This window comes from Hippopotamus amphibius, chromosome 1 (genome assembly GCF_030028045.1).
Source record: "Hippopotamus amphibius kiboko isolate mHipAmp2 chromosome 1, mHipAmp2.hap2, whole genome shotgun sequence".
Taxonomy (NCBI): domain Eukaryota; kingdom Metazoa; phylum Chordata; class Mammalia; order Artiodactyla; family Hippopotamidae; genus Hippopotamus; species Hippopotamus amphibius.
In genome coordinates this window covers 89,403,661-89,431,148 of record NC_080186.1, presented here as the reverse complement: position 1 = coordinate 89,431,148, position 27,488 = coordinate 89,403,661, and the positions used below count along the sequence as shown (strand labels likewise).

Below are 27,488 nucleotides of genomic sequence, written 5' to 3'. Positions count from 1 at the left end.
GCCAATGCAGGGGATACGGGTTCGAGCCCTGGGCCAGAAAGATCCCACATGCCACGGAGCAACGAAGCCCGTGCACCACGACTACTGAGCCTGTGCTCTAGAGCCTGCGAGCCAGAACTACAGAGCCCACATGGGGCAACTACTTAAGCCCACGTGCCTAGAGCCCGTGCTCTGCAACAAGAGAACCCACCACAATGAGAAGCCCGCTCAATGCAATGAAGAGTAGCCCCTGCTCTCTACGAGAGAAAACCCGTGCGCAGCAACAAACACCCAACACAGCCATAAATAAAAAATAAATAATAAAATAAAATAAAAAAAGGAAACTGGTGCTTTTTGAGGCTAAAAAACTTATCAACATCACTCAACCAGTAGGCTGTGGAGCCATACCAGATCAACTTTGCATCATCTCAACACCATGCCAGTGTCATTCAAAACGCCACTGGTGGTACCCACACTTATTTAACTGATGCTCTGTCAAACACTTTAAACAAGTATTTATACTATTAGTAGAAAAATTACAATTGGCTTCACAATACATCAGGTCTTAGTGTATCCAAACTAAAATTTTTCACTTAAAAAAATATGTTTGTCTGTTAGTTATGTAGCTTCTCTGTACAGTCCCACATTGCCTATCTAGGTCAATATTTCCCAAAGTGTGATTTTTGGAATATGATGCTGATGACATCCTCCAATAAAATAATTTTAAGAAACATGGTTCATGATACTTCACTCTTAGAGATTTCCATTACGCAGTTTAATACTAAAGGTTCTGTGAAGACCTACAGTAAAGAAGTCCCTGTTTATTTTTGTTAACCCCAGTGGTATTGAAGCATATTGAACCGTAGGACTTTTTTTTTCAAGTAGCCTCCACACTAATTATAAATGAGAGTGAAAATCTAAGTTAATTTGTGTTTAATTTCAGAAAGGCCTCAGACATTTTATTTATACAAAGAACCAGGATAAATAAAAGAGTTCTAAAAATTATCAGTGAAGGGGGACAATGAGCTTGCCACACTATGGAGAGAGAATCTACCCAGAGACATGTGTAGGCAGCTGAGTGGCAGAACATCAGAGATAAGCAGACTGAAAGAGGAATGAGTCTCCTTCCCATAAGTGTAATCGTGGAGGTCTAGTTTCAAGTATCACCAGGAAACTGATTCTCAGTGGGCCTCAATAACCAGAGGGAAACTAAAAAGTCCTAGGTACAGCCAGCAGGAAAAGCAAAAGGCAGCCCAGAACCATCCTTCCCAACTTAGACAATTCCGTTTCTAGCCATCACCCCAAATGTAGCTATTACCGTTATACATGATTCTGGAATATTGAGGGTCACAATGAAGTCAGCAGAATTTCTCTCAGTGCATTTTCCCATAGCACAAATACAGCTGAAAATTAACTTGATAGGGTAAGTTAGAAGCAAAATAAAAGAAAGGCTGTTTTAACTTTATCCAGAATATCTCACTTGCCTAACATTTTCTAATTGTATGGATCTGCCTGAGTACACAGAATTCCCAGGAGAACCCTGGCCGTGCCAGTGATGAGTGTCTTCATAGACAAATGCCATATTTAAACGTGTAGTTAGTTTCTTTAACACAAATGGCTTTTCTTTATTCGTGCTTAACCATAATGGAGTTGAAAATTATTTTGATGGCATTGCATTTATCTAAGATGCAGTTACCATGCTTTCAATGTTGCCTCAGTAATTTTGTGCTGCATCAAAGATTTTTTTTTTAATGAAGCTCTCTGAATGTAGGAAGGATAGTAAATTAAGAAATATTTGGGAGTCATGTAATACTATAGCCTAACCAGTGACAGGAAAAAGATACTTATCTTAAAATATTAAAATACTCATTACCTATTACTACCATTGGAAGCCTAAAATAATTTTACCCAATAGACATTTATTGAGCAATTATTCTGTGCCTGGTTCTGTGTAAGGTCTTGGAAATAAAAGGTATGAATAAGACACAGTTTCTAACCTCATGGAGTTTACAGAAGGGCAGCTACTTTTCTGCTTCCCATGCACACACATTACACAATCAGATTTAATATAAGCTAGACTGTAATATGTCCTGAAAGACGGGCTTTGTAAAGGACAGGACTATTCAAGACAGCAGAAAAAGAAACAGAAAAATGTACTTTCTCCGACAAAAAAAAGAAAAAAAAGGAAAAAAAAAAAAAAGAAAAAGAAACCAAGTGGAGGAACTGAGGCAAGCCAAGGCAGCAGAATTCACTGCCTTTTCTGAATGCTCCAGTTCTGAGGAATATATTGACAATGGGCTCTTTAAAGCTAGCTGGTCCACTAAGCTTTGTGACTTTACCGGATGACAGAAATTTGTCTCTGAATAAATCCCTTCCTTATTTGTAACTTGCAAGTTTTACAACGAAAATAGATTTTTATGTGTTATATAAATAATACATGTTTATTTAAAAATATATGAAATATGGGACTTCCCTGGTGGTCCAGCAGTTAAGACTCCATGCTCCCAGTGCAGGGGGCCTGGGTTTGATCCCTGGTCAGGGAACTAGATCACTCATGCTACAACTAAAGATCCCACATGCCACAACTAAAAGATCCCACTTGCTGCAACTAAAAAGATCCTGCACATCATAGTGAAGATCCCACATGCTGCAACTAAGCCCCAATGCACCCAAATAAATAATATTTTTAAAAAGTATATGCAGAATAACACATAAAAATATATGAAATGAAGTAAAACTCATCTGAAATCTCACCATTTTTGAGCACATGCTTTCATGTATTCATTTATGCATATAAAATATAATTCTATGCAGACAGATTTATATGCAATATTTACCAGGGACCTCTTTCTACAATATTTATTTTGTTACTTCTCTTTTTTTTTTTTTGCTTAATAGTTCTTTCTTTTACATACGTGTGTGCTCAAGTGTGTGTGTTTACTTTGTGTGTACATGTGAGGCATAGTAAGAGAAAGAGAGTGGGAGGGAGAGAGGGGAATTTGATTTAGAATAAAAGGATTCAAATTATATAAAGGTCTTTACATTTGCTTTTCTCACTTTTCTCATAGAAATTCTTCCATGTTAAGCAATGTTTCTCAAAATGTATAAACATAGGAATCACTTAGGAATCTTGGTAAAATGAAGAGTCTGACTCAGTAGCTCTGGGGTGGGCCCCAAGATTCTGCATTTCTGACAAGCTTCCAGGTGATGCCAGAGTTGTTGCTTTGTAGGCAATACTATGAGTACCAAAGTACAGAGATCTATTGTACCCTTTAAAATAGTTTAGTCATATTCTATTCCTCAACTCATTTAATAGCTTTCCTCCTATTAGAAGCTTTCACTTTGTTTTCCAGATTCTGCTGCCATAAGAATTCATTTTTCTTTGCTCATTTCTACATGCTTTATAGGTCAACAGTTTCCCACTTCTAAACAGCCTGGGGCTCAATGACCTTGGGATGGTGCCATCACCTTAACAGGTGTTTATTGCCCATCTACCAAACACTCGATGTGGTGGCTGTTTTCCAGGTCTCTTAAACAGTCTGCTCTCTGAGTTAGGAGGTGTCCCAGCACCACCACCACTCATCTTGCTCAGTTCAGCCTCACCCCTGGGAGTATTTCCATGCAGCTTGAAGTAACTGTACTGGCATGAATGCATGCCAAATCTGCTGGACACATTACTACCATCCACAATTGCTAAGCATCACAGACCTTGAGGAAGTCAGAGTTAGCACTTATAGAAACAATTTATCTCAACATTTAACAGACTGAGTCATTATAAGCTTACTAAGCCCTGGAGTGAATATTCTATTTTTTAAAATTTATTTTTCTGATATATCAAATTCTTATTTATATTTAGTCATTTCTAATGCTAGATTGTCCATTTAAGTATTTCCTGCCTAGGTATAATTTTCTTTTGCAAAATTATTTGAATGTTATCATGAAGAATTAGCCTTCTGAAAGTATGTCCTGTGGAAATGCAATTATGGACTTGGCACTTTCAATTTTTAAACATGAATGTCATTTTCTGCTACTTTAGTAGTGACTGCATATACCTGTAAACAGACAATAATGCCAATGTTCTTGCTTAACAGGTTCAGAACATGTCCCAGTCTATTGAAGTCTTAAACTTGAGAACTCAGAGAGATTTCCAATATGTTCTAAAAATGGAAACCCAAATGAAAGGGCTGAAGGCCAAGTTTCGGCAGATTGAAGATGACCGGAAGACACTAATGACCAAGCATTTTCAAGTAGGTTTAACTTCAGCATTCTTGTTAATCCAGATGAGACACTGAGTACAATGGGCATCCACCATAGCACTCAGCTAGAAATAACTGCATCAGCCCATACATGTAAGGTTCAAGACTCACTGGTGACATCAAACATTTCTCCACTAAAACTGACCATTAGCTGGTAGGAATGCATAGAAGACTTGCTATAGAAAGCGCCTCACACTCCTCGAGCTAAGTGGAGATTCTGGACAGGTTTAAAGGCATTTCGATATGTATAACAAGGGGAAATCTAGGAAAATTAATAATTAAATTTGTCAAAGACTTTCTGATGATTTTATGACTTGCTAATATGAGGAGAAATACAGAGAATATAAATTATTAAAAGAGGCAATAATACCATTATTAACAGCTCATAAATAAGGATTCTTTCACAATTTGATACAAAAAAGTATTTTTTTAGACTTTAAGCTGCTTATTGGCAATTATCCAGAAACACTGAAAATGAAGAAATAATAGAAAGCATGCTATGTGGATTTTTGTTAACTACGTAGGACACTGTCACAGATTAACATAAAATCTGATTATGATAATGTCATTTGAGCCTCTATTTAAATAGAAATAGTCTGCCTTACCAAGGTAAAGCACATAGTTTATAAAACATGCTATGATTTTACAAACATAATATCCTCTGCTTTCCCTGCCAATTAGGAAGCGAGATTCACTGCTGATAGTGAGGGAGTGGGCTGAAATCCAAGTTCTTGGTCAAACTTCAGAAGTGCTTTCCACACATAATTGTGATTGTAAGGGACATGAAACAGGGTCTGTGCATACAACTTGATATGGCAGAAATTATCATGGTTTTGTCATTTTCTTCATCAAGCTCAGGAGTCTGGGTAGAGAGGTGTAAAAAACAGTCTTGCACTGAACCAATTTTAAAGTTTTACCAGAAAGGCACAACAGAAGGGCAGAGGGTAAGAAGGTTCAGGTTATTGAGAAGAGATGGGGCTAAAGTGATGAACCATGACGATCAATTGAAGAGAGAAGTAAGCAAAGCCAGAAGGTTAAGAAATTATAACAAATTAGAGCAAGGCCTAGAAAACAAAAATAAATTTAAAGATTACTAGAAATGAGAGAATGAGTAAACTAGAAGAATAAGAATTTATGGGGGAATGGTAAACACAGAGTGTATAAGGTTGAAAAGCAAATAAATTAATTTTAACCAATATTTACTGAGCACATACTGTGCACAAGGTATATTGGGCCCTCTGCTAGGTATATAACACATAATCTCTCTTCTATGCAAGACAACTAACAGGTAGGCAGGTAAAAAGAGGCATAAACAAAGGGAAGAGTTATTAATTTTTCTTAATTTTGTTTAGAGAAGTTCAGGGGAAGAGTTACAAGACTTGGCAATATTCAAGAAAATGGTTTTGGATGAGTGCCCACTTTCCTCCCCAGAAAATACTAAATTACAGAGGAGATCAAGAAAACCAAAAGATGTTCAATGTCAATTTTCAGTATCCAGGGTTAGGGTGTGGATGATAGAGCAATACAGTGAGCCTGATGCTGAGGCCATCCACAAAGCAGGAAACGATCAGCCGGCACATACGACGCATAAGGAGCATTCCCAGAAAGGAGAGGGACAGAAGGAGAGAAGCTTGGAGTTTCTGGCTCAGAGTGAAAATCATTCAAGCTCAGATGGACGATACAGAACTGTGTGACACCAAGGGACAGTCTGCGGGTACCAGGGCTGGCAGAGTTGGTGACCCATGATGACACGTGCATCTATGGGAACTTTTGGGAGAAGAAGGGAGACAAAGAAACAAAAAGATACAAGACTGAGAGGGGAAAAAAAAGAGAGAGAAAATTGCCTGTTCTGTAAGTTTGCCTGGCAGCAGCTGAGCAGCCAGTAAGAAAACTTAATTTTCGGGTAGCACCGTAGGACATAATGATTTTGATTTTCCTAGTTCATGTAATCCACGTAGATAATGAACTTGTATGTCAAAATCCAAATAGCAATAATGATAATATCATTTTTCTGAAGGATTACACATATTCAGCCCATAGTTCCAAGCACTTTAAATATATTATATATTAACTAATTTAATCCTCACAACAATCCTATAAGGTAGAAACTATGTTTATCTCCATCATTCAGATGAAGAAACTGATGCACCATTCGTCCAACACTGTATATCTAATATGTATCAGAACCATAAAGTAGGCTCCCGAGTTAAGCCCCTTAATATCACTGTTATATTGTCTCTCCAAGTAGACTATAGCTCTCTAAATTAAATTTACTGAGCACAAGCTCAGTAGTTGTGGGGCACGGGCTTAGTTACTCCAAGGCATGTGGGATCTTCCCCAACTAGGGCTCGAACCCATGTCCCCAATGTCCCCTGCATTGACAGGAGGATTCTTAACCACTGCGCCACCAGGGAAGCCCATTTGTTGAATGTTTTTATTCACCATGTCCTACCACGAGTCAGATTTTGCTCTAGCTGCTGAGGTGCCATATTTTAGAAGAAGAAATGGAACATTCCAAAATAGGTTTAACATCGAAGAATACTTCGGTACACCATTGTCAGCTTATCAAAAAATCTAAGTAGGTTGTGTCTTCTATATTCTTTATGATAGAAAAGCTTGTTCTAGCTATCATACTTGAGACTATCATTCTTATATGAAGAAATCTTGGTTGGGTAACATAGTCTAGCTATACACTTTGCCATAAGAGCAACACAGTAGAAAGTGAAATTCTAGAAAGGATTAGTAAGCACAGATTTGTGTTATTCTACTTTAATCTTTCAAGTATTTGATATGTACATTAGTTGGACTTTCCATTGCTCTCTGACAAGTGTTCAGAGTTAAAACTGACTGCCAATAATCCAATTTTAAATTTTTGAAAAGACCCCAAAATTCATATATATACATACATACATATATACATACCTGTAATTTTCAGCTCAGGGGAAATAAAATGCCACCAAAATTGTGACACTGAATTGCTCTCTTTTCAATATTCCCATAGTAGAATGTAAAACTCTTCATTGTAACAATTGCTATAATATGCAGCAAATGATACCATCAGAACTCTTCTCATTAAAATCCTAATGAAGCAACTGTGTCTTCCTTTAGGGATAGCACAAAATGGTCAAACTAAGAAGTTTATTTCAAGATGAGCCACTAAAATGAGCTAAGTTGTGCAATTCTGCCCTTTGACTGTGATATTTATCAATCTTTCTCATTATTAAGACTCCGTCCCCTCCCACTCAATAGGGACATACAGGCAAATTCTAAGAATTCCAGTCTTACAGAACAAGTAAAAATTTCCCCCCAAGATACACAAGCCCATAAATCACGGTGGCACTGGGAGCTCCTGCTACTTTAATGCATCGATAGTAATAACATCTTCTAAATGTAATTGTAAAATGCAATTTTCAGCTCCTTAAATTAGTACACAGCATGATTTCTGACAGTACCTATGGATTATTCTCAAATGGTCATAGCATTGACACCTCTTCCATGAATGAGATAATCTGCAATAAACACACAACTGAATCAAACTCATGAAATATTTTCACTGACCACCACCACCAAGTTAAAGGAAAGGAAAAAACGGTGACACGTCCAGAAACTGAAAGTGAAACTGCAGGTCTGGCTCATTCACAAGATAGCAGTGAGGGAAACTCTGTTGGCAAAGTACTCTTCTTGTTCTCTAGACAAAAATCGACGTTTCAGTTTCAAACAACTCTATGCTCTTTTATTACATAAATTATGAGCATCTTATTCCCTGAAAGAGTTAATTCACTACATTGGTAAGCAATTCTGCCTTACATAAAGAGCCCTAAATTATCTATGCTAAGGCAAATGAAGTCTGAGTATAGGTAATAACTCAACATAGTAAACAGCAACATACATTTCTCTGAGCTTTGAAAAACTTTGCATGATTTACTGTACTTGCTGAACTTACCTTTCGAATGATGCTACGCTAAGAAGGATATTAAAAAGAGGGAGTCAGCAGAAGGACAGAGTGGTGGAACCCAAAACTGGAAAAATTCTGTTAGGGAAAAGCTGTTCCAGGATCCAAAATTTCCTGTAAGTATCCCTACATTATTGATAATTAGTTAATGGATAAATAGACTTAACTAACCAGGATATTTGACCTATTTCTAATAATTCATAATTAGAAGATGGACTCTGCTTATATTTCCTAACTAAATAACACATTGTTCACTTTATAAAATGCCACTAGAAAGCAAGATAGTAAATAAACCCCTAATTGCTACCATAGGAAATTTTGTAATTATGATAAGGATCAGTTTGTTTCATAGAAAAGCAAGTAACCATTTAAAGAGATGTGCTTGTATTAAAAAGCTGAGATAAGTGGATTTACTACTAATGATCTTGTAGCCACTTACATTCTCATGAAATACCCAGTTTCAATCAAAAATCAACAAGGAATTGCAAATCAGTTTTAACACTCTCCCCTAAGTATCATATGAAAAAGAACGTAGCTGTTTGATCTTTTGAAATGACTCTCAGGAACAACTGGCTGCTTTTCACAGGAGCTGAAAGAGAAGATGGACGAGCTCCTGCCCTTGATTCCTGTGCTAGAACAGTACAAAACAGATGCCAAGCTAATTACCCAGTTCAAGGAGGAAATCCGGAATCTGTCTGCCGTCCTCACTGGGATTCAGGAGGAAATCGGTGCCTATGACTATGAGGAACTACATCAAAGGGTGCTTAGCTTGGAAACCAGACTTCGTGATTGCATGAAAAAGCTAAGTGAGTAGAACAATTCCATTTGTCCAGGTTGTATTTTTAAGTAGTTTCAATGAAAAAAGCATTTTTACCTTTTGGAAATAGTCATAAATTCCTAATTCTAGGGAAACTAGTACCTGCTTTCTAAGCGTAAAATAAGTGTTCCTTAATGGTCTAAGCAGGCCTGGTTATTTAACGTTGTCTGATTAACATTTAGTAATAAGAGTCTCAAAACAAAGTGGGGAATCTCCACATCAGAGGCCCCACTGCAGTCATCTCAGGATTTCCAGGAGAATCCAACAAAGTTACCATTTGGTGGCTTAAAATAAGAGGTATGGCAAATACAGCAATTCTATTGGCTACACTAATGGGAATAAACTTTATTTCAGAGAGATGAAAGGTGATGGTCAATCACTGCGTGGCCAGGGTAGAGGAAAGCCATTTCTGGTAGCAGAGAAAATTACAGACTGGGGAAAAGAACGCTGCCCTGAGACCAAATGTGCAACAGCCATGTTAAGGGAAACAAAAACAATGCAGAGCTGCCACCAGCTGCCCTGATCCACTCTAGAAATAAGAAGGAGGCACCTACTCAAATGTCTATTCACTACTCTACAAGGGGCCAAGTACATGACATGGGTCATGACCTCTAATTCTTGACCCCTGAAATGTGTGGTTCAACCTGGTCTGAGTTTACAAACGTTTCCATTGCATCCATGAGCTAATTACTCAACTGAAGTCATCATGCGACTAGTTTGTAACTTAACGTGAAATAAATACGCGCTCCTGAATCGACTAAGGAGGAGTTTTAAATCCATTTAGGAACCGTGTTTTAGTTGGTGACAGGCTGTGATATTATGGGGTAGGGGTGCTCAGTAATCATAGAAAGTGTTCTCTCAACGTAAAGAAAAATTTTTCTGGAGAAGGAAATAAACTGGGAAGAGGAGTAAAGAATTTGAAAAAAAAAAAAGGAATCAATTTCTAGTAAAGAAACATTCAGAGAATAAACGTAAATACTTAAAATAAAATTTGGATGACTTACAAGAACATTATAAAGACTACTTATTTTACACACGCAATTCAAACGATAAAAGAGACAGCTAAAATACAATACGTTGCATTCAGTAATCAGAGCCTCAGAACAAAGTGGGGAATCGCCACATCAGAGGCCCCACCGCAGTCATCTCAGGATTTCCAAGAGAATCCAACAAAATTAATCAGAAGGCAGTAACATAACCCTAAGGCTAAACACACGTACAGCAATCCTCAGGTCCTTATTTCTCATCATGCAGGGTCCATACTGTTTCACCTGTAACTGGTGTCCTGATAATCATGACTCCGGTAGATTCCATGACTTGTTCTTTACCAATTGTCCATATTATTGCCAAAGGGGCAAAAGGGATTTTTTAAAGTACAAATCTCAAATTATTGTCCTTAATTTAAAATCTCCTATGAATTGCTTATGGCCTAGGATACAGATGACTTAGGAGGCCCTTGATGTGTGGCGCTCCCTACATCTCCCATCTCAGGTCCTACCACTTCTCCACTCATACATTATGTCCCAGTCACATGTGCTCTACACTCTAACCGTGGGACCATATAGAGACATTGTTCCATTGAGTGTTCCTGAAACACTCTTTCCTCTGTTTATCCTTTCTTTATCAATAAAAAAACTTTCACCTGCCACATGTGACAAACTCCTGTTCATTTTGCAGGTCTCAGTTTAAATGTCATGTCTCGCCAGAATCTTCACTGCCCCCGCCCCCCAAATCCTCTGCATCCCTGCAAGCTGCTCTCAAATCTTGATATCGCACCAGTGATTGAAACTTTTTATGCTTTATTATCATTTTGTGTGTAATTTGACATCTCTTTTGCTAGACTTTTGTTCCACTAGAATAAGTACAATGTCTGTGATATTCACTCTAAATAACCTCCCAATGCCTAGAAAATTGACTAAGAAACGTTACTCAGTAAATATTTGCTGAATAAATGTATTCTATAAGCAGTCATAGTAACAATTTCTAAACTTTCAACAGAGTAAACATTAGGTATTTCAACAAGCAGCAGAGACCAATCTCTTTTATTTGCAAAACAATGATCTCTTTTAGCTACATATTTGTGCAACATGGCATAGGACTGATTAAGACTGAGCAAGGGAAAAAGTCATTTATTTAATACAGCACTTAAAAACTCCTTTATATGCTTTGCTTTTATAATTCAAGTTGTAGAGTTTAGTGCTAACACAAAATACGTAAACATTACCGACATAAAGAAATTCTATTACATTTTATTCTTTTTTAATCAAGAAATACTTTTAGTTCAATCACAGATTCGTTTTATAGCTTGCCAGATGAAGTCTGCACCAAACAAGAAGAAAATCCCAACTCAAGAATTGTTTGAGTGCTCTCAATATCTAAGTTACTTTAGGGGTTCAAAGAAGTATCCAAATACATATTTATTAGCCCATAAAATATCTGGGTAAAGATTTTCTGTAAATGACATAGGACTGGTCTATGCAGGGCTTTAATTTGATTTGGAAGAGGTCCATTTGTTGTTGAGGAACCATTAGAGACCTTGAGAATCAATTCACTCTGTCATTCCTAGCATCTCAAATAAACCCAAGCCATTGTGCTAAGCAGGTGCCTGTAGTAGGTCCAGGCACCTACTTAGCACAGATGGACTCCACTAAAAACAAGGACAGGCAATAGAAAGGTTCTACACCTAGTAATCGCCTTGAACCATAAAGTGTGCCAGTTATGTTTTTGAAGGATTAACATGGAAAACTCTTGGGATTTGCTCTACTTTAGAAAGGAACTTCACTTCTAACATACACTCTCTCTGATTTTACTTAGCTGGAAATAATGTTTACTACAGTCAGGTAATTCTACACTCCTCTCAGCTCTTTCACGTCCCTTAGTTTGTTTTTTCTAACCCACATATAACTCACAACACAGAATCTCCTCCAATATTAAAAATGATATTTGGGACAAAGAGGCTTAATCTAAGTAGACACAGATTCATCCTATTCCTTCTTACTGAACCATGGATAATGTCTCTGTGGAGTCCTTAGGCCTCAGGACTGTGATCTGCAATATACATCAAACACTCATTTTATTAATTTTCCCCCATGGATCACAAAGTTTGAAAGAATGCGACTGTCAAATAAATTGTATTAATTAGTTAACATTTATTTTTCTTTTAACTAGTCAAAAATATAGAATCTAGCAACCAATATAGGTATCAAACAGCAATAAAACTAGTATTTAATTTTCTTATTTAATGATATGAGCTTACAAAATATTGACAATAGTTCCACATCATAAACGATTTAGGTTATTCGTGGCCCTCAGATCCCCATTCAGTTAGTAGAGGCCAGCGCCACAAGCAATGACTCTAACTCTTTTATGCTTTTGTCCCAAGAACTGGGTACTTTTCTCTATCACACCACGTTAATGCCAATTAATCAAAATCACTTACTGAGGCTCTCTTGAGCAGAGAGGGTGTCTATCAGCTAGACCACAGTGCTTAATTACAATGTAGAAAACATGTCCAGGTAGAGACAGAGAGCCCTAACACTGTGAAATCTAAAGCCACATGGTTCTGAAAAAAATAAATAAATGAATATTCACATTTTTCATTAGAAAAAGAATTACTCCAATTTCAGAGGAGGTACCTGATAAGGTACATATATTTATAGAAGAAAACATAAATATATAATTTTGTGTGGCACTAAGTTATAATTTGATTAACACTTTATTTGGTTTTTGCAATTCCTGAATATTGGCACAAATTAGACCAAATTATCTCTGTTAGCCCTTTTAACTGCATGCCTAGCAGTATTTCATAAATAAATGCCTGAATATCAAAATATCGGAGCACACAGGCTCAGAAAACAGATATTAAATAATATAAGGACAATTCACAGGAAATGTAGAGAAAAAAACACATCAGGGGCTCAGTGTTCCAGTTGCTACGCTGCTCAAATCTAGAGTGGGATAGTGGATAATTATGATATCAGCAATATACTAACAGGAGCCAGAAGGCTCATCCATCAGGGCATCTTTACTCTTCACAAAAGCCTCTCAGCACACACAGCCAATTAGCAGAGGGTGGAAATGGACTGGGGAAAGAAAATAAAATTGCAACCATGATAAAAACATTTCCGCTCACCTTTTCAGTCGATTTGCTTTTAGGGAAAAGGTCACAGTGTACATTGCACGAATTTTAAGAAACTAAAAAACAAACTAGTGTCATTGCCTGCAAAGTTTAACTTAATAAGGTGCCAAAGGAATCACTAGGGCACCATTCAGCTTATTTCTATTAAGGAATTAAAGTTTTAGAAAAAATAGAAATTAGAAAAAAATGCTTCAACACAATGCACCTAGTGGCCTGAATGAGGTACAGTAATGCTCTTTCCTAAGTGCTTAATTTTCTCCTATGAGGGACTGAATAAAGTCCCCTGTGCTTAATTAAATCATATCACATTCCTAGACATGCAAAATATAATTATATGCATGTGAGAATTTGACTGGAAAAGCACAGTTAAAGCTCTTGCACACCCTCTGATATCACCAATAGATATTTAATGGAGATTATAATCAGGCTTTCCAGCTTTCCAGCCCTCTACCTCCTTCCCCCCCAACCCCCCCACCCCCACCCCCACTTCTTTGTGTTAATTCTATTTTAGGGCAATGGTTTGGTGCCATCTAGTGAAGTACAAGATGCATCCTTCTATTAACAGAAGCAGTTTTGAGCCTTCATGTTTAACAGAAGTAACAGTAGCATTCGAAACTTGAGATCACAAGTAATCTCAACTTGGGTTGCAATCTTTGTCATGTTTATGCCAAATTAGTTTTAAAAGAGAAACTAAACTACGTGATAACTGTCTTATTTGTACATTCAGCAAATATTTATTGACTCTCCAATGTGCAATGGCACTTAACCAGGTATTTGGGGATACAAAGATGAGTAGCAGGCAGTGTCCTTCTACTGTCAGGAAGCTTGCGTTATAGTGGGGACAATAAGCACATAAGTAGGTAACTACAGCAATGCTGAAAGTCTACTGCTCAAGAGACACTATGTCAGCTTTTTAAATTGCTGCAAGAACTCTGTGTCAGGTATTATTATTAGCAATTTACAGAAAACATACTCAGCTTAAATTAATTTGCCAAAGGTACATGTTGGAGACGACAACTTTAAACTCAAGCCTTTCTGAGCTCAAAGACTGAGACTTTTTTTTCCCACACATGATGTCTTTCGTTGGGTACATAATCATAGAGAAATGCCCTGGACATCTCAGTAAGTTTAACTCAGTAAAAAGAACCTAACTGCTGTAGAAAGAAATAAGTCAGAGTCATTTGTGCTTCTTCCTTGAACTTCACTCACATGCAATCACCACATCTTCCACTCTCCCTCATGGATTTCTCAAAACCACCTCTTTTCTGCATACTTCCACCATCCTAATCCAGAGCACTATTTATCACCTCTGAGATGGATTACCACAATGGCTTCCTAACCTCTCCCCTTACCTGAAGTCATTCCCTCTACCACACTAGGAATTTAGAGTAATTTTTTTGACATGCAAATCTAATTATATTACACCTTTAGTGATTTTCCTTTAGAATTAAATCTAAATAGCTTTGCATCGTTTATCTTGATGACATGGATTCTGCCTAATTCTCTAGTCCTTTTCTCTCAAATTCTTACCATGCACTCACTCTAAGCTCTAGTCATTCTGATCCTTTCAGCTCCTCAGGCGTGCATACTTCTTCACCTCCCAGACACTGAACTTCCTCTCCCGTTTCATGGAACACTCTCCTTCCCCACCTTACCTATCCGAACTCTAAATTTCCTTTTTTATTTTACAGACCAGATTCCAACTTTTCTGTGCAGCCTTCTCTGATTGCTCCTTAACATGGTTGAATTCCCCTGGCACGGTCTCCCACATGTCCCCACCCTACTCCCCCATGACACTTCGGATATTTTACAGAAGATTCCCATTTCCTTTTCTTTAATCTTTACTACCTTATAGACAAGTTGTCCCTGTTCTGAGAAGTCAGGGATCATCTGTGTCTTGTTCCAGTTGAATCTATATAGTCTATGATAAAACATCTGAAACATAATAGGTAAAAATTAGTGTCTATAGAGATTCTGAGTAAATATTTTTAAAATAAAAAGCTTTATGTTGCCTCCAAGAAATAAATCAGTGTATGCCAAAGATAAAACATCTGCATCTTTTACAAAACAAAAATCTTTTGGGAAAAAAGACAATAAAAAGCATAGCCTTTTTTTAATCCTTGTTTTTGTTGCCATCTGTTCTTTCTTCAATGGCAATGCAGTATTTCACTACAAAACACCCTGATATTTGGCTCTACTTAGCACTTAAAGCAAGAGACAGTGAAAATCTCAGTGAGAGAAAGAATTAACAGCAAAGTCAAACTGTGTGCCTGGGATGAAGAAGAGTGAGATTTAACTTGGAAATAAAATGGGAGAAAGTTATAAGAATACCTCCTATTTTAACTTGAGGAGATCTTCAAATGAGTCATTTACCAAAGAGTCCTATTCCTCCTAAAATTCCAGATTATAATATGGAATGCAATTTCTGTAGTGTCCATGCACTTGGTGACGATTCACTCCTCTGAAACCCTGAGACCCTAATGATTTTAGCACATTTTTGGGGTAACTGGTATATTTTGTTTTACCATAAACTGACTTATTGTTTATCTTTCTTTTTTTATGTCTTACATTTTGTTAGATTACAACTAAATTGTAAGCATTTTAACAATATAAAACCTGTGTTTTCAGAGGCAAGCATGAATTGCCAAATTATTCAGTTTTCATAATTCAATTCTGCCCTATTTAGTTTCAATGTTAAGTAGGCTTCTTCTTAAAGATATGTTCATAATATAAGCTTTATCTCAGAAAAAGTTCAGGAAGTTTTAAAAATAATTTACAAGTAAAACTGTGTTAATTTTGGAAAGTGGGGGAGGTATTTAGACATATTATTCTTGATCCCATTTACCAGACACCCACCGAAAACTCATTCCATGCCATGCAATATGGCATCTGTTATGTCCATTCTTATCCCCACTTTCCTTCAGCAGCATAGTTGGTAAGATTAGACATACAAATAAAATATTAAATAATAAAAATAGATTTTACTATCAAATGTGTGGTGGAGACAAACTTATTTTAGGCAGCCTTAATAGATAGACTTTAAAGATCAAATCATGTCTACTTCTTGTTACATGAGTTCTTCAATGGCCTTAAGTAAAATGAAATATCATTCTGTTATAAACATATTTGCCATTCCATTTAGTTTATTTATATGGGCATGGCCTTAAGATTAAAATCCAGAGCTATTAGTCGATGATATTACAAAGTACAATTATGTATTAAAGAAATAAACAGAAAGACAGATGGTTTTTAGGCTTCATGGACCCAAAAAACTGATCTTCCTGATGAATCCCAAATGATACCTTATCCATAGCTACTCATTGATAAATGTGGATTGCAACTGATCAAAAAAAATTACTGTCTCATAATGATCAGAGTATTAAAATGGTTACTTTTCTCAACTATCCATTCAGCATATTTTCTAAACATACAGAACCAAGCACATGTAATATATTATAAAATGCTAATATTTTCATGTGTCTCACTGCAGACACAAGAGCATAGCAGGAGAAAATCAATGAAGCAAGACTGTTAACTTCCTTCTTTGCTATCCACTTTTGCAGGAACATTTGTCTTCCCGGCATTTTGGGAAATTAATAATATCACCTTCTCCCCATCAGCATAAACGTCTATCGATCACCTATCCATTCCATATCCCCTTAGAGTAACAAAATGCCAAGCTTCAGAACTTCCACCTTAGAGATGAGAAAACTCCATCCTAGAGAATAAGTACATTATCCAATATCATATGATGATTTAATATTGTGGCTTAGATTAGAAACCAGACCTCCTAACACCCACCTCAAGATTCTAACCTGGTTGAAATACACTACACAAAAAAAAAATTTCCTGGGAAATTGTGGCAGTAAGAACAGAGAGAGAAACAACAACAACAAAACCATAAAAAGATAGAGACATAGTTACTAAATAGATTAAACTACCATCTGCTCATGAAATTCATTTAATTATTCTCTTTCATCTCATAAATTTCTCCCTCTCGATTATTTATAAGGGCAAACAAATCTTTATTAAGCAGTGATAGTAACATCAGGACAAGAATAAAATTTTCCTATAACCTAGTATTTCTTCACCGCTTTTCCCTGCTTCTTTTTCCTGCTCAGAATAATCTTTTATAGCTGCTGCTTTGGTTTACAGGCTTTCCAAAACCAATTCCAACTCAGTTTCTGACCTCAACAATCTCTTCATTTGATTCTTGTAATCACCAATGACTTCTTGCTTCCAAATTCCATGATCATTTCTTTGATTTTCTAGACATCTCTGTATTCCCCAGAGGTCAGTACTTCATTCTTCTTAAAATATTTTCTTCTTTAGGATTTCTTAACACTGCACTATTTTTCCTATTCCATTTATAGCTTTTTATTGGGCTATTTTGCTGGGTGCTATGAATACTGTGATGTCCCAGAACTCTGATCTAGATGTGTTCCTCTTCTTTGTGTATGTCCTCTCTCCAAGGCTCTGGCTTTCACTATCATCAGTGTGCAGAAGACTGTCAAAACCGTGTCTCAGAAGGGTGTCTGCTACCTACATTTGTATACTATCTTCTCTACATCTCTACTGGCAATGGATAATAGTCATGAACAACTTAAAATAACCCATACTGAATTCTTGATTTTTCTTTCCAAACCCATTCCTTCCTCAGCATTTCATCTGGGTAAATGACAATTCAATCTGACCATCTGAACAAGCCAAATGTCTCTAAATTATTTTTCAATTTGAGATTTTCTTTAATTTCTCTTTTCATTCTTCATCCTAACATCTAATCCAAAGCCTGGTCCTATCGACTTTATCCAAAAAAAAAAAGAAAGAAAGAAAGAAAAAATAACCCAAATCCACCTACTTTTCTCCATCTTCATTACCACTTTCATTATCTCTCACCTGACAAACTTCATAACATTCAACGGGTCTCTCTGCCTATACTCTACCTCCTCTAAAATTAATTTTCCACATATAGCTAGAGTGATCTTTTTTAAATGTAGCTCACATTCTGTCACTTCCCCATTTTCTTAAAATCCTCCAAAAGCTTTCCATCATACCTAGAATAAAATCCAAATACTCACTCTGATTTTACAAAGGTTTATTCTATTCATCTCCAACCTCATCTTCTACTTTTGCAAGTCTGCTCTGGACACACTGGCCTTCTTCATTTTTATTTCGATTTCTCCTAACTCACCAAGCATATCCAAATCCAGGACCTTTACAAGAATAATAATAATAGCTAATATTTATTAAACAATTAACTGTGTACCAAATACTTAGCATGTATTTTTTATTTAATCCTCCCAATAACCCTTTGAGTTAGATATTATTACTGCTGTTATCCACAAGACACTGAGAGGTTAAAAATTGTTCAAGGCTCCCAGAGAGTGAGTGATAAAATCAGGATTCAAATCCAGGCAGATTTCTTAAACCATGCTTCCAATTACTTTAAAACCCTGCCTTCTTCTAGTTGATTCAATGCCTAAACATTTTTCTCTTCAAGTATCCATGGCTGCCTTCTTGTCAATTAGATCCCAAAATAAATATCACCCTCTTTGAAAGGTCTTCCCCACTCACCAATCTAAAGCAGACCCCGTCGCTCTTTATCAAATTGCCCTATTTAAATATGAGTGTTAAATTTATTCATGATATATTAGCTTGTTTGCTTATTTGTTCATTTATTTTCTCCCTCTTCCCATCAAAATGTAAGTTTCAGCAGAACAGAGGTGTTATGTCTTTCTCATCATTGTAATTCTAGTACCAAGAACAGTGTTTGATGCTCATTAAATCTTAACATGGATGAATTGATAAATGAGGGAATGAAATACACCTAACTGAATATCAAAAAGCCCTTCTTTCAGCATGTAAGGGTGTGCTTTCTGAGGAAGAACTGCAATTACTCCCACCAAACAAGGTAAATGGTAAAAGAATTGATTAGTCAATAGGCCACCCCACTATGATCACCCAAAGTGGAAGAACTTTATGCAAAGCACTTTATCCATGACACAGTGAGTAAAGGACATTTCCATACATAATTATCATGGATCTATTTTGGATTTTAAGCAAGTTTATTGCCGTGCAGTCCAAAATTTTCAATGTACTCACTATTTTAGATTAAGAAACTAAAGGACTCATTTAAGATATACATAGACATTATTTTTAAATTGTCAATACTTTGGGTCATTAATTCTTCATTTCCAGTGTAGTTTTCACATTATTACTACAAAGATTGGTTTCATCAAAGGCTGTTACTTTGGGATGAAAAGTTGTGGTGGACAGAGCTCAAATTCCAAGTGGTGCCAGGAAGACAAACATTGGCATCGCACATTGTGAATCACTGGGCAGAGGGGAGATAGCTAATGGGTAACAGACACGGAGGAACATGATGGAGAAAGAAATACACATAGAAGAATCAAAGCATAAAAAGCACAAAGTTCATAAATGTACATAGGCTCTTTCTTGGCCAGAGACTAGATATGCAATATCTATATTTGAAACCACAGCTAAGAGAGTTTCACATACATATTTTGAAAATGGTTTTTATCTAACTTAAAAACCCATTCACTGAAATCTCCCAGAGTTAAAAGTTTGCAAATTTATACTGATTTACTAGATAACAGAGATAAGTCAACTTTCACAGAGACAAGACAGCTACCATTAAGACAAAATAGAAAAGCTGCTCAACATCACTAATTATCAGAGAAATGGAAATCAAAACTACAATGAGGTATCACCTCACACCGGTCAGAATGGGCATCATCAGAAAATCTACAAACAGTAAATGCTGGAGAGGGTGTGGAGAAAAGGGGACGCTCTTGCACTGTTGGTGGGAATGTAAATTGATACAGCCACTATGGAGAACAGTATGGAGGTTCCTTGCAAAACTAAAAATAGAGTTACCATATGACCCAGCAATCCCACTACTGCGCATATACCCAAAGAACACCATAATTCAAAAAGACACATGCACTCCAATGTTCATTGCAGCACTATTTACAATAGCCAGGACATGGAAGCAACCTAAATGTCCATCAACAGATGAATGGATAAAAAAGATGTGGTACATATATACAATGGAATGTTACTCAGCTGTAAAAAGGAATGAAATTGGGACATTTGTAGAGACACGGATGGACCCAGAGACTGTCATACAGAGTGAAGTGAGTCAGAAAGAGAAAAACAAATATCGTATGTTAACACATATATGCGAAAAATAGAAAAATGGTACAAATCAACCTGTTTGCAAGGCAGAAATAGAGACACAGATGTAGAGAACAAACATATGGACACCAAGTGGGGAAAGCAGGGAAGGCTGGGGGGAGGGGGATGAATTGGGAGATTGGGATTGCCATGTATACATTACTAATTAGAAAAAAAAAAACAAATTGTACACTCGAAATATATGCAGTTTGTTGTATGTTAACTGTATCTCAATAAAAGTTCTTTAAAAAAAAAAGACAGATATGCAGGACAAAATTAGTAAGACCTAATAAGAAATGTAACTGCATTAAACATATCCTTTCTAGACTCCCACCTTCATTTTTTATAGAAAATGAAACATGGGAGATCAGTTGCATTTGGTTGTTTCTCTGTTTGACAGTTTATGGCTATATTTTGTAGTAGAGTAGAGGTAAATGTGGCTTTAAAGGAGATAAATTTCAAGTTATCTAAGAAGGCTGTCTTACTGAAAGAAGTGCTATTATGAATTTCAGTACCCAGGGCTGAATTTCTATAATTTGTATTTATTATCAACAGATATTCAGTGCACTCAATGCTGAATCCTTTTTTTCTCAACATAGATTTGGCCTGAAATAACTTCTTCACTTAACTTTCCTTGCCAGTTAATTCAAAAAAGAAAAAGAGGAAAAGAAATAGAAAGGATAGCATATAAGCAACAGTACTTTGAGAAGCTACAACCTCTGGACCTATTTTGTCTACCTATTCATCTTATATCCCCAGTATCTAGCACGGTCCTGGTACATAATAAGTTCTCAGTAAATGGTTACTTAAAAAATAATTATTTTACATTTAAATTGTTCACTATTTATTTTACCCTCTACCATATTTCAGAGAAAAAGCCTATTGCTACAGGAACAAAGCAAAGTCATTTTTAGTTGAAGTGTCAGAAGCTTTTAACCTCTGGTTTACTTTCTCTCTTAATTCCTGGTCTAAACAGTAGAAGGCTTAGCAGTATCTCTTTGCCATATGGATACAATGCTGAGTTAGAGCCAAACACTCCAGAAGCCAAGATACCCCAGGCCATCAATGCATTATCAGTTTCTGGAAATGTTGATTCATGAGATGCATGGTGTGAATCCTAGTTCCAAAGATGGTTCTTATGCAGATTTTTATTAATCCATCCAACTCAGTTCATATTAAAGTTATGTCTACACAAACTGAATCCAGAGGACTATTTAAACCCAGAAAACAAATCAACATCTAAAAGATGCATACAACTGAGGTAAATATGAGCTTTGTGTCATCTTGCTTTGTCCAAACCATGCTTCAATCTTCAGGCAATAGAGATATCTATGGCAAAGGGGCCAATTTTGCTGATAAGGTAGGTTAAAACCTCAAACCCCTAGTTTGAGGTTTAATTTTACAGTTTGTCCAACTAAAATGTTAAAGCAAACTTTGTAACTACAAAATCTCTATTCATTTTCAAAACAACCTGATATTATCATAATTTCTTACTGATTGTGTTACCATTTGGTCATTTCTGGGTATAAAGTTTTGTGGGGATGAACGTTCCATTACATTTATGTTTCATATTTGGGACATTATACTGATCTATATCCAGAACAAATTTAAACTGGCATCTGAGATTCTTTGTGTCTTTTTTTCAAATTATCATTAAATATTATTCATCTTTAAAAGATATTTCTCAAGACATTTTAGACTAATATTTCCTCTTAAAGAAACTAGGTGTTCAACAGGAGCATATTTTCCCAAGGTCATAATCACTTAGTCTTGAAATAAAATGTACAACATTTCTACTTGAATCACATGATTAGTACCTTTTAGTATAGCAAATGTACTAACCAAAGTTATCATTTATTAGCTTTTCTTAACATCTATATGAAGTAACTGATGAATGTTAAAATTCATAGTATGGATTCTAATTTTTTTAAGATTAAAAGAACTAAAGAGAGAGATTACATTATCAATTGTAAGACAGAGCTAGAAATTTAAAGAACACAAGTTCAATCTAGTACTTACAGTACTGAAACCAAATTAAAATGCAGAGTAATTCACAGCTTCCAATTCTGGAGACTTATTTACATCTTCAATTTCCACCTACTTCCTAGACCTGCAAGGAAGCAAGGCAAATAAAAATCTGTAAATGATTTTTCAATAGGCAGTATATACATGTGATTTTTGTTTTTTAAACTTAATCTCTGCTTTTAAGTTTCTGCAACTATTTTAACTTTTTAAATTACAATTAAATATTGTATGTACATGGCTAGAAAATTATATGCTTAGAATAAAAAAGGACTTGGAATAAAAAGCAACAGTGTCCTCCTCCAGCTCTGCTCTCCAGAGGCAATCACATTTAAGTTTAATTTTAAGGCTTCAGGTGGTTAAATTTATGGCTTCAGGTGGTCAATATGCTTTTTTCCACTTTTCTTTTCTTTTCTGGTTTATCAATTTTGGATGTTGTTTACTAACTTTCTTCTCTGCAATGTGGGGATATAGAGGGCCCAACCAAAGCCACTTTGTTTCTTGTCACCTCATAATATGCTTTTATAACTATTCAGAGTCCAATCCTTATCAACTTTGTGACTTCAAACCTTACATTTGAATATTATTTTTTCATCAACTCTAGGAAAACTCTCTTAACACCATATTTTTATTTTTTCATTTTTTAAGGTTTCATTTCTTTTTAAATTTTTAAGAAATCAATTAATTTATTTATTGATTGCCTTGGGTCTTCATTGCTGCACACGGCCTTTCTCTAGTTGCAGCGAGCTGGGGCTACTCTTTGATGTGGTGCACGGGCTTCTCATTGCAGTGGCTTCTCTTGCTGTGGAGCACAGGCTCTAGGCGTGTGGGCTTCAGTAGTTGCAGCATGTGGGCTTAGTAGTTGTGGCTCGGGGGTTCTAGAGCGCAGGCTCAGTAGTTGTGGCATACAGGTTTAGCTGCTCCACAGCATGTGGGATCTTTCCCGACCAGGGATCTGCATTGGCAGGCGGATTCTTAACCACTGCACCACCAGGGAAGTTCCCCATATTTTTAAATACAAAGACAGTTACATCCATCTATCATTTCTTCTTTCAATTTTAAATTTTTTCACAGTGTGAACTTTACCTAATGCTTTTATGTTATCGTCATTGGAAACATTTTGTCTTTTCGATAATCATAGAGCAGATGAAATGTCTGCTGAGTAGTCTATAATTAGTTCACAGGCTGATTCTACAAGTTAAACACGAGTGTTTGCATTATTATCACAATGCTTATGTTGTTCTTTAGAAGCGAAGTGGTGGACTTCAGTGTCTCTAAGTCCAATGTCACATCAATGCTATCCAAATGAGTCCATTACCAGAGTTAAGTTCAAGTGAATTCTCCTTTTATGTACTTCAATAACTGCCTTCACCATATCCAGTTTTTTCCTAGAAGGTCTCATATAGTATTTCTATAGATTAATTCCTCTTACTTCTGAGGCCTCCCTCCTGGAGATTCTGTCCATTCTGGACTAACTGTTCTCAAGGCCTTCTACACAGTTGTCACTCTGAAACGAGAAATCATATTCTCCTGATCTTTTCCTGTCTTGGTATATTGTTTACTGTGCTGCAATATAACTCAAGTAACTTCTTAAGAAAGAGTGCATTGTAGGTAAACTTTGAAAATCTTGCATGTCAGAAAATACCCTTATTCTGTCTTCTCTGATTTTTCTTCCTAAGTATAAAGGTACTGATTATTATTTTCAAGCATCCAGTATTGATGAAAAGTCAATGTCAGTCTAATTCTTACTTGTTTGCATGAGTCCAGGTCACGTATTTTCTCTGAAAAGGTCTAATTTCTTCACTACATTCAGTATCTTCTAAAATTTCACAATAATATTTTTAGGAGTAAATCTTTTCTCATTTATTATAGTGTAGGCTTTGATTCTGAATATTTTGGTTTTGTATTTGGGAAATTCTCTGTATAATTTCTTTGAAAATCTTCTTTACTTTTTTTTTTCTCTCCTCTCACTCTAGAAACTAGCTTTTCAGATATTGGAGCTTCTGGATCAATCCTATATGCATCCATATATTTTATCTTATTTTCATTTTATCTTTCTCTTTTAATTTTAGGGATAATTCTTTTTATCTTCCAACTTATTATTTTTTAAAATGAAATCACACTTTTAATTTCCAGTAGCTTTCTTGTGTTTTCCTTTCATGGTATATAGCCTACAATACACAAATCTCTTTAAAGACACTAGGATTTCTTCTGCTCTCTGAATTATCTCTCTTTTTATGGTGTTCTGGTTTTTCTGCACATTAACTTTGGTCATTCTTATTGTAAGCTTTCAAAAATACATGCTAAACCTTGGTTAAACATTGATTTTTTTTTTTAAAGATTTGAATAATAAATCTGCTTGGAAATTCAGTATTTAGGTAGGAATTGACACTTCATCCCATGGCAAGTAGGCAAGGAGACTACTAATGCTAGAATGCAAGAGCCTTTGTTCTGGAGCTTCAGTGCTTTCATTAGTTGGCCTAAGTCTAATCAGGCAATTAACACAGTTTTGGAGATTCTTTTTTAACTGCCTTCTGTGATAGTCCCACAACAAGGATGAGTTAATGTGGGATCAATTGCTCTTAAGCAATGCTTTCAGTGATGTTCTTGTTTTCAGGGTCCTATCTCACCTGCAACATCCTTTATACCTATGTTTCTGAATCCCTAACTTTTTTTTAAAATTTTCGTTATACAAGTTTCAGGTGTACATTATAATTCAACATCTGTATATCTACAAAGTGATCATCACCACAAGTCTAGTAATCATCTATCACCAAACAGTTGACTGCCATCACTTATTTCTCCCATCCCTCAACCCCTTCCCCTCTGGGAAACACTATCTGATCTCTGTATCTATCAGTTTGTTTTTGTGCTTTGTTTGTTTGTTTGCTTGGTTTTTTAGATTCTAGAAATGAGTGAAATTATATGGTATTAGTCTTTCTCTGTCTGAATTTTTCACATGGCATAAAACCTTCATCGTCCATCCATGTTTTCATAAATGGCAGGGTTTCTTTATGGCTATGTAGTATTCCATTGTGTATACTTCTTTATCCATTCATCCATCGATGGACAATTAGGTTGTTTTCATATAATGGATATTGTAAATACTACTGAAATGACCACAGGGGTGCATATATCTTTTCAAATTAGTGTTTTCATGTTCTTTGCATAAATACCTAGGTGTAGAAAAGCTCAGTCATATGGTAATACTATTCTTACTTTTTTTTGAGGAATCACCAAACTATTTTCCATAGTGACTGCACTGTCCTACCAACAGTGTAAAAATGTTCCCTTATCTTCATATTCTCTCCAACATTAGTTATTTCTTATCTTTTCAATAGTAGTCATTCTAACAGGCATAAGGCAATATCTCATTGTGGCTGTGACCTGCATTTCCCTAATAATTAATGACGTTGAACATCTTTTCATATGTCTATCAGCCATCTCTATATTTTCTTTGTCAAACTGTCTATTTAAATCCTCTGCCCATTTTTAATCAGCTTGTTTTTTGTTGTTGAGCTGTATGAGTTTTTACATGTTCTGGATATTAACTCCTTATCAGATAGATGATTTGCAAATATCTTCTCCCATTCAGCAGATTGCCTTTTGATTTTGATGATGGTTTCCATGCTGTGAAGAAGCTTTTTAGTTTGGTATAGTCTCATTAGCTTATTTTTGCTTTTGTTTCCCTTGCCTTTGGAGTCAGAGCCACAAAAACACTGCTAAGACCAATATCTATGAGGTTACCACCTATGGTTTTTCCTAGAAATTTAATGGTTTCAGGTTTTACATTTAAGTCTTTAAACCATTTTGAGTTCATTTTTGTGTATGATGTAAGATGATGGTCTAGTTTCATTTTTTCACACATGGCTATCCAGTTTTCCCAACACCACTTATTGAAGAGACTCTTCTTTCTCCACTGTATGTTCTTTGCTCCTATGCTGCAAATTAATTGTCCATACATCTGTGAATTTATTTCTGGGCTCTCAATTCTGTTCCATTGATCTGTGTGTGTGATATGATTTCACTCTTCTTGAATTTAGTGACACGTTATGACCTAATATGTGATCTATACTGGAGAATGTCCCATGTGCACTTGAGGAGAATGTGCATTCTGATGCTTCTGAGTGGAATGTTTGTATGTTTCTATTAAGCCTATCTGGTCTAATGTGTCATTTCAGTCTGACATTTCCTTATTGATTTTCACGTCTGGGTGATCTATCCATTAATGTAAATGGGGTGTTAAAAGTTCCCTACTATTATTGTATTGCTTTCAGTTTTTCCATTTAAGCCCATTAATATTTGTTTTATATATCTAGGAGCTCCTCTGTTGGGTGCCTATGCATTTATAAATGTTATATTTTCTTATTGGATTTACCATTATAGTTATGTATTGCCCTTCTTTGTCTTTTATTACAGTTTTTGGTTTAAAGTTTAGTTTGCCTGCTATGAATATGACTACTCCAGCATTCTTTTCATTTCCACTTGTACGAAATATTTTTTCCATCCCTCCACCTTGTTTGTGTGTGTCCTTACTTCTGAAGTGAGTCTCTTGTAGGCAGCATATAGATGGGCCTTGCTTTTTTATCCTTTCAGCCACTCTGTGTCTTCTGATTGGTGAATTTAGTCTATTTACATTCAAAGTAATTACTGACAGGTGTGTACTTACTGCCCTTTTTTACATTGTTTCTCTCTGTTCTTGTGGTTCCTCTCTGTTTCTTTCTTTCTCTCTTTCCTTCTGTTTTGGCAGTTTTCTTCAGTGTTGTGTTTAAATTCCTTTCTCATTTTCCTTATTTGTATTTACTGTAAGTTTTTTCTTTGTGATTACCTTGTGGTTCTCATAAAAACATAATATGTTAATAGCTGTCTTGTTTCAGATGACAGCAACTTAAATTTGAACATATTCCAAATCTTTATTTTTTCACATTTTATACTTTTGATGACACACTTTATTCCTTTAACTTCTGTTTATTTAGGAAATTCTTGATCTCTCCTTTAAATCCAAATAATAACCTTGTTGGGTAGAGAATTCTTGATTGAAAGATTTTTTTTTTCCTTTTAGCATTTTGAATATGTAATGCCCCTCCCCTCTGGTCTGTACAGTTTCTGCTGAGAAACCTTCTCATA

At 35.9% G+C, this 27,488-nt stretch overlaps 1 protein-coding gene across 4 annotated transcripts in view; it reads left to right on the top strand.

Moving 5' to 3' along the window:
* Positions 1 to 27,488, top strand: part of OLFM3 (olfactomedin 3) — a 194,836-nt gene that overhangs the window by 161,745 nt on the left and 5,603 nt on the right. For all 4 annotated transcript variants that reach the window (XM_057746499.1, XM_057746497.1, XM_057746491.1 and 1 more), the window contains 2 exons: positions 4,071 to 4,226; positions 8,774 to 8,993. In XM_057746499.1, the coding sequence (XP_057602482.1) occupies positions 4,071 to 4,226; positions 8,774 to 8,993 (376 nt within the window). The remainder of the gene's footprint in view (positions 1 to 4,070; positions 4,227 to 8,773; positions 8,994 to 27,488) is intronic.